The sequence below is a fragment of the Cupressus sempervirens genome, chromosome 8, assembly GCF_028749045.1.
Source record: "Cupressus sempervirens isolate cs-2001-9-10 chromosome 8, ASM2874904v1, whole genome shotgun sequence".
Taxonomy (NCBI): Eukaryota; Viridiplantae; Streptophyta; class Pinopsida; order Cupressales; family Cupressaceae; genus Cupressus; species Cupressus sempervirens.
The window spans coordinates 59,185,992-59,204,295 of record NC_143125.1 but is presented as its reverse complement, the minus strand read 5'-3'; the positions used below and the strand labels follow the sequence as shown (position 1 = coordinate 59,204,295).

Genomic DNA, 18,304 nt, shown 5'->3' with positions numbered 1-18,304 from the left:
AATTTGGAGGGTTTTTTCATTTTTCCTCAATATTGTGATAGATGTTCTCATTGTTTATTTCTAAGTTGCTGGTTCGGATTCTGGTTTGTATGTGGGTTCGACATTCGCTCAAATTTTTTTGGATTGGGATCGGTTTGTTTTGGGTTCGTTCGTACAAATTTTTTTATTTAAATAGAAAGATTATATACATACATATATGTATGTATGTATGTATGTAAACATATGTTGCAGGAAATAAATTGATACACCACTATGCTAATATTATAGCAATTTAGCAACATAAACCACCATAAATATTCACAATTTAGTTCGAATAGAATGACAAAATGTCAAAATACACCACTATATCATTGTTTCAATTCAAAAACAGTAATGCCAACATTACTAATCACTAATCAGTAAACACTATCAGTCTTGTGATCAAAAATCATCAAAGAATTCCTCATCATTAGGAAGATGTTGATTAGAAGCACAATTAGTGCCACTAGCATCAGTAGTCTTAGTTGTAGCCTCAGGATCAGCTTCATATCACTATGTATCTCATCGTTATATTCACCATCATCAATTGCTAGTGCATCAAAGTGGGCTTCCAACTCTGTAGACTCTAATTCAACATCCCATTGTTTTGCCTCTCCTTTTTTGTAGGCCTTCTCTTTGTGAGTTGTGAGCCTCAAGTTGGAATGCACAGAGACCAAGTTATCTGCCTTCTTGGAGTTTAGTCGGTTGCCTTTTATTGAGTGGATAAAGGAGTATGTGCTCCAATTTCTCTTCGATGATGATGAACTAGCAACCTATCAAGAGTTACAAAGTTGAAATTATAGAGTGAAGAGTTTTGAATATTTATTATATTTATGAACAAGAAATTACATATTAGAATCTTAAGATTAAAGAACTTACGTGTAATAAAATTTTGATGGCAACAGGCTGCAAGAGTTGGTACTTTTGTCCATGGAAGTACCACCATTTATGAGCACCAGCATTGCTCTTGTCTTCAAGAGTATCAAGGGTACTTTTGTCCATGGAAGTACCACCATTTATGAGCACCAGCATTGCTCTTGTCTTCAAGAGCATCAAGACCACAATCATCGGGGCTCACAAAACTCATAAATTCAAACCTCACTACTGATCGTAGGTTCTCTGCAAAGAGTCGTCGAAGGGCTGCCTTGTACCCTTCAAAAACTTCAAGATCTCTGTGTGGAGCAACTCTAGTGTTGTTCCCCTTGAGGACATCCTAGCTATAGAACCTGGGGGTCAATGCAAAGGCAAGTAGATGCAAAGGGGTGGTCATTTTATTCCATCTCTCTTCCACGATTACTTTTAGCTCCTTGAAGAACTTTTCATCAGGATCGTGCTCTTTCTCATTTATGATGGCTCTAATATCTTCAATCATGGAATCAACGCCATCATATACCTCACCCAAGCAAGGCCTATCCTATCAGTGTATCGAATCATGCTCAATATAGGCTCAATGAACTTCAAAAGGTACTCAGCACAATCCCACCAAGAGTCTCGTAATATCCTTTCCTTAATGACAACTGCCCTTTCACTATTAGATTGCCTCCATACACTCCAATTAGCACTTGTTACCACTCTAGACAATGCCTCCTTCATTTGATAAGGTGTCTTGAAACACTACTATTGGAGGCAAAGCGAGTCTCAACAACCTATTTTAAAATCAAAACAATAGTAGATTAAAAATTTAAAATCAACTAATCTATTTAAATTTAAAAACATAAAAAATTTACTAAACTAATGCGACTAGATTTCTAAACATGTTTAAATTTTAAACAATTGAACTTATCTTTAAGAGCTCCAATTTCGAGAATTCTCTAAATATGGCTTGTGTCATATGGTGGTTTGTGACAAACATTTGGATATCTTGTGCCTCTTCATACAACTTTTTAATCCACTCAACCTTAGTGCGTCCAAAAAATGTGTTCATACCACTCTTCAACCAATAAGCCGGCAGCCCTATAATTGTTTGCATTGTCGGTTACTATTTGAAAAACATTCTGAAGGCCAACTTGCTCAATGGCTAGGATGAGAATGTTTGCAATGAAAGGACCGTCCTTTACCTGACCTTCACAATCCATAGCTCTCAAAAATATTGCACCTCTTGCAGACACTGCAATAACATTCACCAAAGGACGGTTGCTCGCATCTTTCCATCCATCTAATACTATTGTGACACCTGTTTCGGCCCATGAATCCCTGATGGGCAGCATGGCAACATCTACACAGGTCACCTCATCATCAAGTAAAGTGGTGCGTATCTTCTCATAACCAGGGCCCTTGAACCCACTTGGAGCCTCATTAACTGCTTTCATCATGTATTGCCAATATAGTGAGCGAACAACATTAAATGATAGTCCATTTGCATATACACATCTCGCTATGGCTTGATCGGCAAGGTCTCTAGCTTCATTTTCAAATGATGCTTCCAATGGTCCCATTGCTTTCTTACTTACAATTTGTTGTTGAGGAGTATGTAAGAATGGATGACCATCAGCCGATGGTTCATTGGTAACAAAAGTTGAAGACATAGATGAGATTTTCCCTTTCTTTGAAGGCCTACCACTTTGCAACGGATGAGCAACACTTGCCCTTCCAACAGCGTCATCTATTTGATTTTATTCTTGAATGTATTTGTTCACAATGTGATTTGGAAGGAGGGTTTTAGGTAGCTTTCTGTTTACTCTCAGCTTTGCTATACAAAATTTAATGTCTTTCTGAGGAATAAAGCGCAAATGTGCTTTCACTCTACTATAGGAACTACTTGATTCCTCTTTGCAATGGCTGCAAATCCATACACAACCTCCTCCACCCAGCACTGGTCAAACTATTTCCACATATTTCCGTAACCGGGAGCATCTATCAATTTTGAAGTGGGGGTTTCCGTTAACGGAATCACTTGTAGTTGCAGCCATTCTTAGAATGATAAAATCTACAAATAGTAAACAACAAAAAAAGTAAATTTCTTTGATTTGGATATGCAAAAAATTAAAATTATAGATCCCCTCACAAGAACCTTTAAAATACACTAACACTATAAATTTGCATATGTAGATAAACGGCTAAATAGTCTAAGTTTTATACACAACTTAGCTTCAAAGACAAATAATAGTATAATACGTTCAAATTCACAAATTGAAATAGTAAATACATTTCACTATTTGAGAATCTAAGATTGATTGTAGACACATAGGCATGTTGTGTTTGCAACATCTTAAGCAGTTAGACTGGTGCATCCCATCAACAAAAAATTGAATTACAAATATAAATATTATTATTAGATTATGATATTTATTAAATTATTTATTAACTTGTGCCTCTGCCGTGAATGGTGACTGTGTACTTTTGTCGTGAACGGTGACTAGTGCCTTTGTCGTTAACCTGTGTGCCACTACCTTGAATGGTGACTGGAGCCGCTACCTTGAATGGTGACTAGCATCGCTGCCGTTAATGGTGACATCACTGAAGGTAAGGACTTTACAAATGACTGGTGCCACTGCCTGGGTATTGTGTTCTCAGTTCTAACGTCAAGCTTCAAGATCAATCACGAGTCAAACATTGAAACGTTTGATTGCATTTTCCTTTACAAGCCGTGCTTTCTAAGTTTATCGCAACTTTAGTCTTTACTTTAAAGTTTATAATATTAATAAAAAAAATTAAAATTACTGCCGTTGAAGTCAACCAAAACAAAAATCATTTTAAATTCGTTATAAATTCGTGCTCATGGTTTCACAATCGCTCAAAATGGAGCCATATTCCACCCAGATCCATAAAAGCAAATTACCATCGACTTTTACCTTAAAATTACAAATTCGAACCGAATATGAACTGACTTCGCATACACAGCGAATCGCTTGCGACTTTCAGGTTGCCAAGCCAAATACAATAACTTAGAGTTTATCTCTATCTCCAAGGAAGAGCAGCTTCATTATCCAACATCAAGTTGGATATTTTATGATGATTTTTGGTCAGATGTTTTACTCATAGTTTAAAATATTGGCAAACTAACGCCAAAATCGCGAGTAATCGCAAGTTAGCAAGAAAAAGGATTTAAATGCCAAAAAACTCGGCAACAGTATTTCCAATAAATTGCGGCATGTTTTTTTCATTAGAATCACGAGTAACCATAAAAGGCGGCTGTTTAAAATCATCAGTCAACACAAAATGACAAAAAATATTGGTTTAGAATGCAATGTGCACGTCATCAAGTCAAGACAGGTTTTAGGTATATAGTCAAGCATCGACTCTACTTAGTGGCCACAAACCATTTCTAAGTACGTAGCCGTGGATTTCACTGCCTTGTTTCAAAATTTCTAAACATGCACACACAAGCAACATACTGACTACCATAGTTTTAAAACTCCAACATCTCAACAAGACGCCCATTCTACGCAATTAGTACATATCAACAAGCCCAGTGCCAGCATAAACGTCCTAGTCAATTCCACTTCTAACAATTTGATAATGAATCTTCCTGCGCTGTTGCAGATCCAATGAAGCAGCACAAGCTTTTAATACAAAGGGAAAAGTATAACCATATGAGTATGTACCTTGCTCTTGCATTTGGTATTGGTCTTCGGCACGAGGGATCGAAGAAGATATACGAGGGATGAACAAATTATATTTTTAATTTTATATAAACTGGTTATTATAATTTATAAATTATACTAATATAAATTTGATAAAAATATGAGTAAACAGTAAATCATTTTCTCATATTAATTGTAATATTGTATTACTATTTAATATTTGTTATTATTTTATTAAAATTTTCAAATTAATATATATTTTACAAATTTGGTGTATGAATGTGTTTTTAAGAATATTTTAAGAAATTTTATATTCTCAAATGTTCAATATAAGTGTCGATTTACTGCCAAATTTTTCACCGAGTTTTTGTCAATTCCGAGTTTTTCAAAAATTTTAAGCTGCCTGAGATATTACTGATACTGAGTTTTTAAACTATGGTTTTGATGATTCTAGGAGGGTTTGTGGCAGACTCACCTCAGTAGCAGAGTTAGTGGCAAGCTCTTATCTCATTTTTGGAAGCATTCTGAAGAAAGGGACACCCTTCTTTGTTCTTTTATGGACAAATAACATTTTGCAGATCCAGAGAGGGTCTCAACAACAGCAAAATGTTTTGAAGAATTTGTGACCAAAAGACAACTGTTAGACAATGACCATTAAGGGAGGGTACAAGAATATTGTAATGTTTCTTTAATGGTCATCTTAGTTAGTCTTTAGTTTATTAAGTAGTTCCTTTTTTTCGTCTTTAGTTCACAATTGTTTCTTTTTTTTTTTAAATAGTCCTGGTAAATCCATATAAGGAGTTTCATCTCCTTTGTTTAATACAACTACAACAACATCAATGTTCCATAACACTTTGGGGGACACTGCAATCACATTAATCAAAGGCCGGTTTCTTGTACCTTTCCATCCATTAGAAACAATAGAAACACCCAAAATTTTCCAAGAATTTTTAATTGGTTGAAGAGATCTCTCTATAGAACTCTTCTCCATTTGCAATAGGGTAGTATTCACCTTTTCATAACTGGACCCTGTGCAATCAGTTGGAGTTTTAATGATGGCTGCCACCATCTCCTTCCAATATGTTGATATCATAAATTTCCATGATGGATATGGATAATGTAATTATTTAATATTCTTGTATCGAACTGTTGCGCCCAATTGTATATTCGCATTGCCCTAACATATTTACCAACTTGGGATAAGCTAAACGAGGGGGAGGGTACATCCAAATTAGTTCACGGTAATCAAATCAGACTTATGGATGGTGAATTTAGTTAAATTCATTCAGACTCAATGAGATTCCCAAAGCAAGCAAACTTGACTTATATTGTCTGACCCACAGTTGGACTTGCAGTTAGTCACCAAAATAAGCAGACTCCAGAACCAGTAAAGCTACAATTTAGTTATAAAAGGTTGTGACACCATTCAATTGAATTTTAATAGGTCATGCATGAATTTCAGATGTTTTGCATTTCACAATAACTTTTATCTTTCAATAGTAGTCCAAGAAATGAGCAAGTAGATTATTGTATTTGCCATTGTTAAAGACCAAGCTCTGAATGAACACTATCCAGCATTTCACAAATAAGTATGCAACACTGCAGATAAGACCAAGTGAACAGATTTACATACGGATGTTACATATGATAAAAAAACTGATAGGGTAAAAAGTTCATGAAAATAAAAAGCAGAATCTTGCTCCACAGAGGTAGCATAGAGTAGAAAGGATATCAATGCAATGACCTACCTGCACCATATGTGAGTGAGAACAAATTAGAGGTAATCCAGTAACAGAAAATTGCCTGCAAAATAACATGGAGAACTTTAGAATGCTTTTGTGAAACCATGTGCATGCTGAAGAAAGACACGGAAGAAGTATCTTACAAAGCTTTGTAATAGAAAAATGTACAATAATACTGTATTTTAACCTGAGCAGGACACTTAACATCCTTTTTACAAATTGATCACTTCCTTTGAATGCCCAATAGTATGTAAGCTTACAAGTAAAACTGCTAGTCTATGATTATGCAGTATGAGTGCAAAATACATGTTTTGTCCAAAAGCTTGTGCAAGCAATAACCCCTAAGTTGAAAGCGGCCTCCTCAGTGATGGTCTAATTGGTGGTTACCAAATGGTGACCTCTATTTTCCACTAGCAACTGCTGATTAAAATTGCACGCTTTATATTTTTTCAACACCTACCAATTCAATTGCTTGCATCATGTATGCAACAACTGCCAATTCCATTAGCTATAAAGTTGTATGGATTAAGAAGCAGCATCCTATTTAAATCACTCATGTGGTTCCCTATTACAGAATGTTGTTTGTCCAGGCTAAGATTGGTGCTGCAGGGAAGGCAATTTTCTTCTTCCATTCAGCATCTCAAGGATACAGCAGTTGGAATGAATAGCCATGCGCTAGAAGACAGCAGCAGAAGGCTAAGAAAATTTGCTAGACCAATAAAGATTAACTTCTCCTACATTTCAGTTATGATCTCAAATATTGAGACAGGTTAAAAAGGCACAGTTTTTGTTCAGAGAACTGGGATGTAGAGAAATGAGAGCTTCAGCTATGAGGCATGGTATCAAGGAACACCATTGCTCAGCCAATATGAAAGTGGAGAATGTTTTCATTTTCAGCCAAACGGATCTGCCATAACTATAGGGTTGATGGATGCCATTGCACACTCTCTGTCTGCTTGGCCTTGTAAGTATGCCATTCATTTGTATGTGTACCACCAACCTTTTAGCACTGTAACTTAATGAATGTTATGCATCATTTACATTGACCCCATATTCAAGGAACTGTTAAATTAATTAAGGAATAGATATTTCAAGATTCAACAAATATGAGAATTTTATTGGGCTGTTTAGTTCAGTTTCTCATATTAATCAGTTTGATGTTTTATATGTGTTTTTAATCAAACAAATAGAAGATTGTTATCATTTTAAGCGATTAAAAGATGCCAAAATCTCAATCCTTTATTCAATATCTCATTGTCAGAAAATACAACTCCCTGAAAAGCAATCCCAGAATCATTGTTTTTTATCCAAACAATATTATCAAAAGTAATGTGATTAGTGTAGGTATTTTTAAGATCTCTCAGCATCCTCTACATGAATTTTTTAAATAGGCATGCTAGTTATTCTCAATTTTATGCTAATCCTATCAACTTCACAAAACGGGATTGGCCTCCCACATGCAAAGAAACACCAACCCACCAGATATCTGGGAATTTAAAAGGGAATACATCATTGCTTTTATCATCCAAATTTGATGTCAAATATGAAAATGTGTGTCATATGGTCAATGTAGTCCTTTGAACCCCATAGATATAGTTCATCTAATTTTTTCTCTATAACATGTTCCACACAGAAAGACAGGGTTTTAATTTTTTTAGTATGGTCCTTAATTGTACTTGTTTAGCTCAAATTCATATTATGGCTGACATAATTGTCCTTGAGACTGTTTCCATAATATGCTATGAGTTTCTTTGTGAAAACAAACCATGTGACAACACATTGCTTATTTTTATTCTCATCGCACAACCAATGATAACAAATGAATTAGTCTGGTTCCAAATATAGTAATTTTGATGCAACCTATTGCTAGCATAGAACATGATGAGGATCAAAGTACTACTCCATTTAGTCATAGACAATTTACTAGACCTGCTAAAGATAAACATGTCCATCCTTGGCTTGAAGAGCCCTGATCTGGGAATAGAACTTTTTCATGACAGTTTTTCTACATATCAGACTCAAACCAAGAAGCTTCATGTCTTTATTGTCACCCTTGATCTTGTTGTGTGAAGCTTCACATCCTAAAAAACTCTTGGGGGAAATTTTTTTAGCAATCTTTTGCATCTTTTCCATTTTTTCTCACTTATATTATTCCTTATCATTGGTAGTTGCATCATTTAATTATGTTATGGTAACCTTCTCCTCCACTATTCTATCATCTTTGTTAGGAGTTTTTCTAGAAGCGATAAGATTCACTCCTTAGTCTCATGTTCCCGCACCCATGGGCCATGATGATGCAACAAAAAAAGTTTGCAATAAATTACACAAAACAAATCCAAACAATCTGATGTATACTGCAATTTGCATAAGCTAATCTCACTTTTCATACAGAATTTCCAAGAGATCTGTTGATTTTTAGCCTTGATAAAAACTTCACTAGATACACTGCTTTCATAATAATTTGTTCAAAACTGCTTCAAATTATCTCAATTTCCGACCATGGAAAATTCAACATGTCCTTGACAACTGTCCAAATTGCAAAAGTATAACATACTAAATTGGAAAAAAAATTAGATATAGTTATTAATGAAGTTTCCAACAGCTAATCTCACTTTTCATACAGAATTTCCAAGGAATCTGTTGATTTTTAGCCTTGATAAAAACTTCACTAGATACACTGCTTTCATAATAATTTGTTCAAAACTACTTCAAATTATCTCAACTTGCAACCATGGCAATTTCAACATGTCCTTCACAACCGTCCAAATTGCAAAAGTATAACATACTAAATTGGAAAAAAAATTACATATAGTTATTAATGGAATATTCTAGTATCATAATACCAAAGAACACAACTTAACATACCAGAACTATATTCTCAACTCACAATATACTGAATTGAGGATTATGTGGCCCTTATTTAGTTATCATATCTCCCAATACATGCTATAAGATAAATTAGTAGCATCAGAAATGTTGCCAGCTAGAGCAAGAAAATCCCTGAAGTTCATCAAGTTATCCTACAAAGCTCCTTGCAACCACTGATCCTATTACATTGTCAAACATTTCATCTTAATAGTGAATTCAGTCTCAACTACTGTGGTTACAAAATGGTTGTGTACCACAAATCACAATATGGCCATACGCCATGAAATCTATTTCAAGTTTAAATAAGATAAAACTATCCTTTCTCATCTAGAATATTATCCTTGACTTGAATAAAATTCTTTCAACATCCAATATATTTGTTTGACAATGATTTCGTGCTCAAATGTATCTACATATCAATGATCTAAAATCATGACCCTAATGGTCCAATGTCAACTTAGTCATTATTCCTAGATCTTTTTGACTGTACAGAAATACTATCTGATTCATTTTTTCAGTGTAAGAGTTCCAAAGAATTATCAAGGTCTATTTCCAATATCATGGCAAATGAAGAGCAAGTTGAAACTGTATTTCTTTGAACCCGTTTCCTTAAACAAATAAGGCAAGTTCAGCAAAATAGCTCAAAAAGATGAGAGTTTCTTGTGTCCAGACATAAATCCTTATGCATTTATTGGATTCATGATTGAGAAGAACTGCAAGATATATCCACCAAACAATTTCACTATGCATATGCCCACAGGACGTCAATCTGGTTGAAGGAAGAAGAATGTATGATAATGAGCCATGTTCAGCCCTGCTAAACAAAAAGCTTTAATAATGATGAATCATTCTTAAGTCATGATTACAAAATTATATTATTATAGTTCAGCATTGGCAACTGTGCAATTTTGGCAACCATCTAGAAACATGAAGTGGTCTACTAAGCTTTTGGAGAAGTATGACCATTACCAACAATAATACATCTTTTTATCTTGTGTAATTTAAGATAGAATACACATGTATCAGCGAATTCTGTTGACAAAAATGATACCTTTGGGAAATTCATAGTAATGGGCACTGTAAGCAAAGCCAGGACTCGAGAAAACTTCTTCATTTTAGATCCCATAGGATTGCCTTCCAAGCCTTCTTGCATATTTAACTACAAACACAAAATCACAATAATAATCAGCTGCAAATTATAAAAACCTAAACGTCATCCGAAAAAGAAACCATAAAAGCATTGAAGTGATAAATTTATTAAATATTTTTGCTTCACAACCACTTAGGACAAATGGTTACCTCCAAATTGCCAAACATATAATTAATTATCAAGTACCCAATATCTATAAAGTTCTAGCAATCTAATAATGGTCATTTAGAGCTATATTCATGCTTAATTTCATCCAGTTCATTATTTTCACCAAATGAAATGTAAAACAGCTTCACAGATGAAAAGCTAGATATAAGCTCAAAAGAAACACGGAGAAGGGGTAATAAATGAAATATTTGTCCACTAAACATTAAAGAGTGCATTTGTCTTGTAAACAATAAAAAGTGCATACAGTTTCAGCTCAACCTTAAGTTATTGACAGATCAACACAATCACATCCAATATAGAAGAACTCCAAACAAACAAACAAACAAAAATAGACCTTAATTTGGTGTCTTTAATCTGATCGTTCATTTTCTACACAACACAATATAGAACACACTGATGAAGATGAGAAGTTGAACACCATCTTTACCAAGACTCTCAAGTATGGGTGAAGTGTGAGAGTACAATATTTTTGTTGACTGGATCTTCATAATACAAGTTAAACAGGGAAAGTACAGAAAGTCATAGTTATCAGCTTTATTACTTCAATTTTGTAAACAAGGCCCAAAAAGAGAACTTTAAAATTTCAAAGACAAATCCATAAAACATCGGTTCAAATTGAAAAATCTGAACAGAATTTTTTAAAAAATTGGCCAGTCAAAAACAATTAGTTCCAATTCAATGAAGAAAACAAAGACACAAATTGAAAAGAAAACAGTTTGCTAACCAGAATAGACAAAGACAGTAAAATGATCTAAGTTGTCACAGTTACATAATGTTATAGCTCTTCAAGGATTGTTCACATTATAAGTGACATACCTAATGCCACAACTGATTTGCTACCAGGTGTGGCTTAGTTGCCTGCATTCTGAGACAGTCAACTAAGCACAACTAATGGCAATAAGTATGATTTTTGGAACATACATCGGTGTATGTTTCCCTATTTGCATGAAGTGGAAGGGAAAGGAAGCTAGTTAAAATTATTTCAAAACAAATGAGCAGCATGCAATACAAGAACACAAACAACATAAGATACATCCTCAAAAACCCTGGCATCAAAGGAGAATTCAATGTATTATCTTGAATATCATATTACAATTTGACAGAGTAACACCTACAAATCTGAAAGTGCAACATACCTTTATCTAAAATAGCTAATATATAGACCAACACAAACAGAAACCATGCATATTTTCCAAAACCATCGGCCAAATGCATTCAATTCAACACCAAGATTTCAATACTGTCAAAGCATTGGCCCCTCAAAAGCAACCTTCAAACTATGTCAAGAGGAGTTCCAACATCATAAACCCTTCGAAGTCACTAGTGTATAATATCTGTGTCCCAAACATCTAATATACAAACCAAGACCAAACCAGAAACCATAGGTGGTTCTTAAAACCACGAACCAGATCTGTAAGCCTAATTTAGTTGGCAAAATTCATCTTACCGAATCTGATACACACTATGATGAGTCAATATTTTAGGAATAGTACATAACTCCCAATGTAATAGATTTTTGCCACCAGACATGGGGCCTCTATTTCAGACCATAATGGAAAAGCACTATTTAAACTCACCTAATTTGTGATTTCTCGCAGGCCAAATATGGTGCTGAGTAAATCACTTTTGCAATGAATAGTGGAAATTTTACTTCAAAAAATGGCAAAAAATCACAAATAAAACCAAAAAAAATTGACATTAGAAAAGCAGAACTTCTTTCATCATGAAAATCATAAAACAATTTACTGCAATATGTACTTTAAGACCCACAACAAATCCTGGTCATTTTCAAAAAAGGGCACAACAGCAAGAATGAAAAAGAGAGGTAAGACAAAATTCAGTGTCTAAGTGTTTTTCAAAATAAGATAAGTTAAATTTATAAATGTCCCACAAATGACCACAAATGGATCAGTGGGACTGAAGAGCAATACAAGGTAACAGCCAACAGTAGGAGCACCTAATAATCACCAAAGAAAAGAGAACAGAAAAAGATAAAAAGAAACCAGTACCCCAAAGAAAGCAGGGAGGAGGAAGGGTCGAGAAGAAAACCCTGAGCCCCTCAACAAAACTATGGCACCAAGGCGACAAAGAAGAACCCCCCAGACCAAAGGATAAGTTGTAGTAGCAGTTGGGTAGTGTCAATGCCGCTATCTCTTAAGTAACCCACCTGACTGGTAAGGACAGATCTCTGCAAGTAAACTCTGCATCACAGACCTAAAATGATAAGGGGAAGACAAATGTCTATTGGTGCCATGTGCCATTCTAGGAAAGGGTGTAATGTGTAGATTGAACAGAGAGCACAAGGGGTGCTAGAGAGAGTGATCCCATAACCGAATGGCCTCCTGCAAATAAAGTGCAACACATCTTTGGTCTGTATACCCAAAGAAGTAGAGAGATCCGGCCTCCCTGAAAAGACAGTAAAACCTGCCCCTAATCTCATAGTAAGTAGGACAGTGGAAGATACAGTGCTCTTTAGATTACACCTCACTGAGAGTAAATGCTGGCAAATCTTGCCACATCTATCTAACTGGTGGTCAGTCTCAATCCAAAGATGATGCGAACCCATTTTGAACTATCCGAGGGGGATCCTAAGGGAATGCAGCCAATGACAAGAGGTGCATAAAGGACAAACAATGATGCCATCTTTAAGCTCAAGAAAGTGCTCAACATACAAAGTCATTTTGGGGCGAAGACCCCCATGGGGGCTAACCCATGTGGTATGAATGTACTACCTTTAAAAATCAGATCTAATGCACCTCTTCAACTTTTGTCTGGTAGGAGGAGTGGGGAGGCGCATCCAGAGAGTACTGGAAAGGGAGGAGACAGTCAATCATCTTGATAGAGCCCAGGAGGGTCACAACCCCAACAAACCAGCAGCAAGACCAACAAGAGGGGGTAGCAAAAGAGGCAAGCGACTTTGAGCAGTAAGCAAGATAAGGATACCTCAGGAAACCACCACAGGAATTAGTGGAACTACAAAGACAGTGCAAGAACCAAATAAGGTGAAAATGGCCTCAAACCTAAAGAGATGGGCCCCAAAGTAAATAAGAACATTACTATGAGGAGTAGATTGTCTACATATGATAAACCGCCAAAGAAGAAGAATCTGAACCACTCGATGGCAGCCCAATCGGACACCAGAAGGATAGGGCCTCAAACCACAGAGTTGGAAAGAACAGTACACCAAATGAGAGCATCGAGAAGTGTCATCCTAGATGAGAAGCCCTGGAAATGATGTCTAAAGCATTGTTGAGAAGAGCAAGGGAACCATACCCCTCATTAATGTGTGGCCGGGTGGCTAAGAATATTTAAGAAATTATTATTTTCAAATGTTCAATAAATTTGAAGAGTTATTGCCAATTTTTGCTGAGTTTTTCCTGAGTCCCAGGTTTTTAAATATTTTGGGCTACATAGTTATAACTGAGTAAAAGTTCTTCAACTTTGCCTTAGACTATTGAATCTCTAAGAAGATGCTCTTACACATTACTACCTAGTCAAATCTTTTTTTCACTTCCATTTTACTTTGTAACTATCTCTTACATGTTCTTACACATCATAGAGTCTTTGGTCTCTTATAATATCATAGATGCTTGGCACATCTTACATGGCATAGACAATTTGAAATATGTATTAATACAAAAGCCAAGCAGTGCAGTGAATCATAAAAAAGAATCTTGAGATTTGTTGCATCCCTTCCTTTGGAACCTTTTTGATAACTATAATAACTATTTCATGAAAAGTATAAAGGTAGTTAATTAAGTGGATTTTGTATATTTAATTGAGTTATGATTAAAATGATGATGTTTTCATCTATGTGGAATGTTTGGAAAATAATAATGACATGGGATTTTGTTCATGAATCGATAATGCTTTACAATGTTATAAATGATTTATTATTGTTTATAAGATTGTGAAGATAAAGATGACTAATCCTTCCTTATTGGTGGATGCAAGAGTAGATCAATCTCGCAAACATGTGAATGCAAGGTGAAGATTGGAAATGCTATCCGAGCAAGAACTTGTAACTCAATATTCAATCATCAGGTCTTGGGTTAGGTTGTTAGCTTAGTCATATCAGGTGGATTGTCTTATTTAATTTGGTTCTTTTTTAAAGAATTAACAACTTTTATTTAATAGAAGTGCATTCCAATATTTCATCAATTTGAAGGCACAACTTTGTCAATCTCCATTTTTTCTTTATATTGTTGTATAGACATAACATATACATCTATATCTATATCTATATATATTGATAAATGTATGTCTATGACAATAATCATAAAAAGTATAATCGTTCCTAATATAACCATATGTAAACATATACCTACAATTGTGAATTATTAAGTGGCCATGTGTGTGAATTTACGATGGTTGAGCAATTAAATAGGTGGAGTGTAAATTAGCACTAAGCCTAACAGCCCATATGCACACATGCATGTATGCATTCATCACGAAGGGATGTACGCATGCATGTATGGATGCATGTATGTATGTATGTATGTGTGCATAAGTATATGCAACTATGGGTATCTTGAGCTTGATATTATTATTAACTATACTATTATATTGTTGGCATAAACAAACTTTTAATTAATTTAATCTTAATCATCCTAATTGGCTGGAAATATCTCTTCAAGTGGCAATGTAAATCTTCTTGCCACCCAAAAGCAAGGAGTTACTTTCGTTGTTGTCGAACAATCTTGATGTAGCTCATCGGCTCATTTGGTAAGGGATTCTTTTCACTTGTTTCATACTTGATGTGAAAGGGAAGCACTCTACATTTTTGCTTGATAACTTGTAAATCATCACGGTTCAAACATACAGCTCTCACCAAAACTTAGCATACCTTCCCTAGGGGAGTCTATCAAGCATACAGCTCTCATCAAAACTTATCATTAACTACCCTAAGGGAGTCTACCACAAGAGTTGTCGCCTGCAATATTTATCACGCATGTTTCAGTTTTGTTGCTATTCATTTGATAAATTGACTCCATAAATTAGAAAAGATAACAGTATACTTAATATTGTTGTGCCTCATTGTTGCAATGATACATGCTAATCAATTCAATTGATCTAGGAAAGATTCCTTAAATCATATTGCTTGATTATAAAATGAGTTAGATGTAATCATATTCCCTTTGGGACTCCTTTACATGACTCTCATCTGTGTATAACAGCAAACAAGTATTTAACTGAATAGGTTGAAGCATTTAGTTATTACATCCAATCTTCGTTATAATCTATGTATCAAGACCATGTAATGATATAAATCCCTTCCAAAATAAATTATTGTGCATCTAAGTTTAGGCGTAGAGTTGTTCATTGATTTCTATATTATCAAAGAGAGTCCATGCTCGGTTTTCAAACAATTCATTAATCTGTAATCATCTCCACTGAACAATCCTGATCTTTTCTGTTGATATTTGTTACAAACGTAAATGGTAGAATACTTTTCTAATCAAACAAAGATCAAATGATCTATATATACAAAGAGGAGAGTCGAATAGAATAGAAACATTCTATTCTAGACTACACCTAAATATTAGAAACATTCTAATATTTACGGAGATACAATAAGATACAATAGTAAGCATTAAAAAGTAACATAAAGATTTTTCTAATACCCCCCCTTAATGCTCAATCTATTTATTAAACCAATAGATCCTCTGAATTTAACAAACTTATCAGGAACAAGGGGTTTTGTGAAAATATCTATTGGTTGCTCTAAGATAGGGGCATAGAGTAACTGAATAGATCCATCTTCTACTAACTGTTGAATGTAATGGAAATGAAGCTCTATGTGCTTGGTTCGTTCGTGAAACATTGGGTTCTTGGCAAGTTTGAGTACTCCCTAATTGTCTGAAAACAAAGAAGTCGGATCTGCTTGAGGAATATGCATATTTGCAAGCATCTGACAGAGCCAAACTACTTCACAAGCTGCCTTGATAGCTCCTCTATATCCTGCTTCTATAGAGGAGAGTGCCCGTGCCTGTTGCTTCTTATTGGTCCAGGTAACTACTGCAGATCTGATACTTAACACATAGCGAGAAGTAGATTTTCTATCATAAACTGAGCCGGCCCAATCAAATTCGGTGAATCCATTGAGCTGAGGAGTAGTACTTCTTGTGTAAAGAAGACAATAATCTAAAGTACCATGTACATAGCATAACACACGTTTTGCTGCAATCCAATGATCAGTCTTGGGGTTTGTCATGAACCGTGAGATGTAGCTGACTACAAAATTGAGATTAGGTCTAGTAGTAGTAAGGTAGATGAGACTACCTATTAGTTGCCTAAAGAGTGTTTCATCTATAGGAGGAGAATCAGATTGTGCGGACAATTTCAGACCAGTCTCCATAGGAGTGGAGGTAGGTTTGCAATCCTGCATTTGAAACCTGTCAAGCAAATTTCTAGCATACTTGGACTGAGCCAAAAAAATACCGTTATCAGTCTGCCAAACCTCAATACCTAAACAATAATGAAGCAATCCGAGATCTATCATATCAAAAGTTCTACATAGATCCTGTTTGATTTTTGAAATCAAATGTTCTGAACTCCAAGTAATGATCAAATCATCCACATAGACAACAAGAAAAAGAATATCAATACCAGAGTGTTTAATATACAAATTACTGTTTGACGGACTACGCTGAAATCCCTGAGCAACCAAGTACTAATCAATCTTTATGTACCAAGCCCGAGGGGCCTGTTTAAGACCATAGAGGGCTTTCTAGAGTCTACATACTTTTGGTTCTAAACCGGCAACCTTGAAACCTAGGGGTTGCGTCATGTAGACTTCTTCCTATAATTCAGCATTGAGAAAAGCACTCTTTACATCCATCTAATGAACTTTCTAACCATATTGAGCTGCAATGGCAAGAAGGTGAATAGTGCTCACCTTAGTTGTCGGGGCAAAGGTCTCCTCATAGTCAATGCCTTCACGTTGGGTGAATCCTCGAGCAACAAGTCTGGCTTTGTATTTGTCCAATGTACCATCTACATGGTACTTGAACTTATAGACCCATTTACAACTAATAGGTTTCTTCCCAAGGGGGAGATCTGAAAGAACCCAGGCGTGATTCTTTTGAAGACTCTGAAGCTCAGCATCCATTCCCTGTTCCCATTCTGGAATTCCTTTGGCCTCGACATATGTTTGGGGCTCAAGGATACTATGGATGTTGGCCATAAGAGCAACATTAACTGTGTTGTGCTGAATGCTCTTATTTCTATAGGTTCTACACTCGATGAGTTCATCAGGATGAAGATCACTAATCGTTTGAGCCCACCATTTTGGCCGAAGAGTAGAGGAGCCAATATCAAATGCTGTTGGAATAGCTAGATGAGGAGCAAGAGCAAGAGCTATATTATCTGGAGGTGACTGAGGTGGTGTATCAATAGCATCAAATGACTCATAAAATAGAAGGACCCAAGTCAAAGATTGCTAAAGACTGAATCTCGGAATGTAGCGGGGAGGCAGAGAGCTGAAATGGTCTGAGTTCCTCATCAAACACAACATCACTACTAAAGATTAAACGATCAGTGTTTACATCAATCAATCTGTAGGCCTTATGTGTGTGACTGTATCCTGTAAACATGAGTTTCTGGCTTTTGGAATCCAACTTAGTGCATTTGGCATCAAGAATCCATACATATGCTAGAGAGCCAAAAACTTTCAAATGGTTGGTCCTAGTTTTGCGACCAAACCATGCTTTCTCAAGTGTCTTATGGTTAACTACAAGGGTGGGTGACCGGTTAAGAAGGTAGACAGCTGTGGATACTACTTTTGCCCAATATTTTTTGGGAACATTTCTATGTTCTAGCATAGCCCTAGCCAT

The 18,304-nt window shown here is 35.5% G+C and overlaps 1 protein-coding gene across 1 annotated transcript in view; it reads right to left on the bottom strand.

Moving 5' to 3' along the window:
* Positions 1-18,304, bottom strand: part of LOC149541592 (mitochondrial inner membrane protein OXA1-like) — a 123,808-nt gene that overhangs the window by 12,184 nt on the left and 93,320 nt on the right. The window contains exons 7-8 of the mRNA XM_089796786.1: positions 10,203-10,310; positions 6,290-6,344 (exon numbers count right to left, since the gene is read on the bottom strand). Of these exons, the coding sequence (XP_089652912.1) occupies positions 6,290-6,344; positions 10,203-10,310 (163 nt within the window). The remainder of the gene's footprint in view (positions 1-6,289; positions 6,345-10,202; positions 10,311-18,304) is intronic.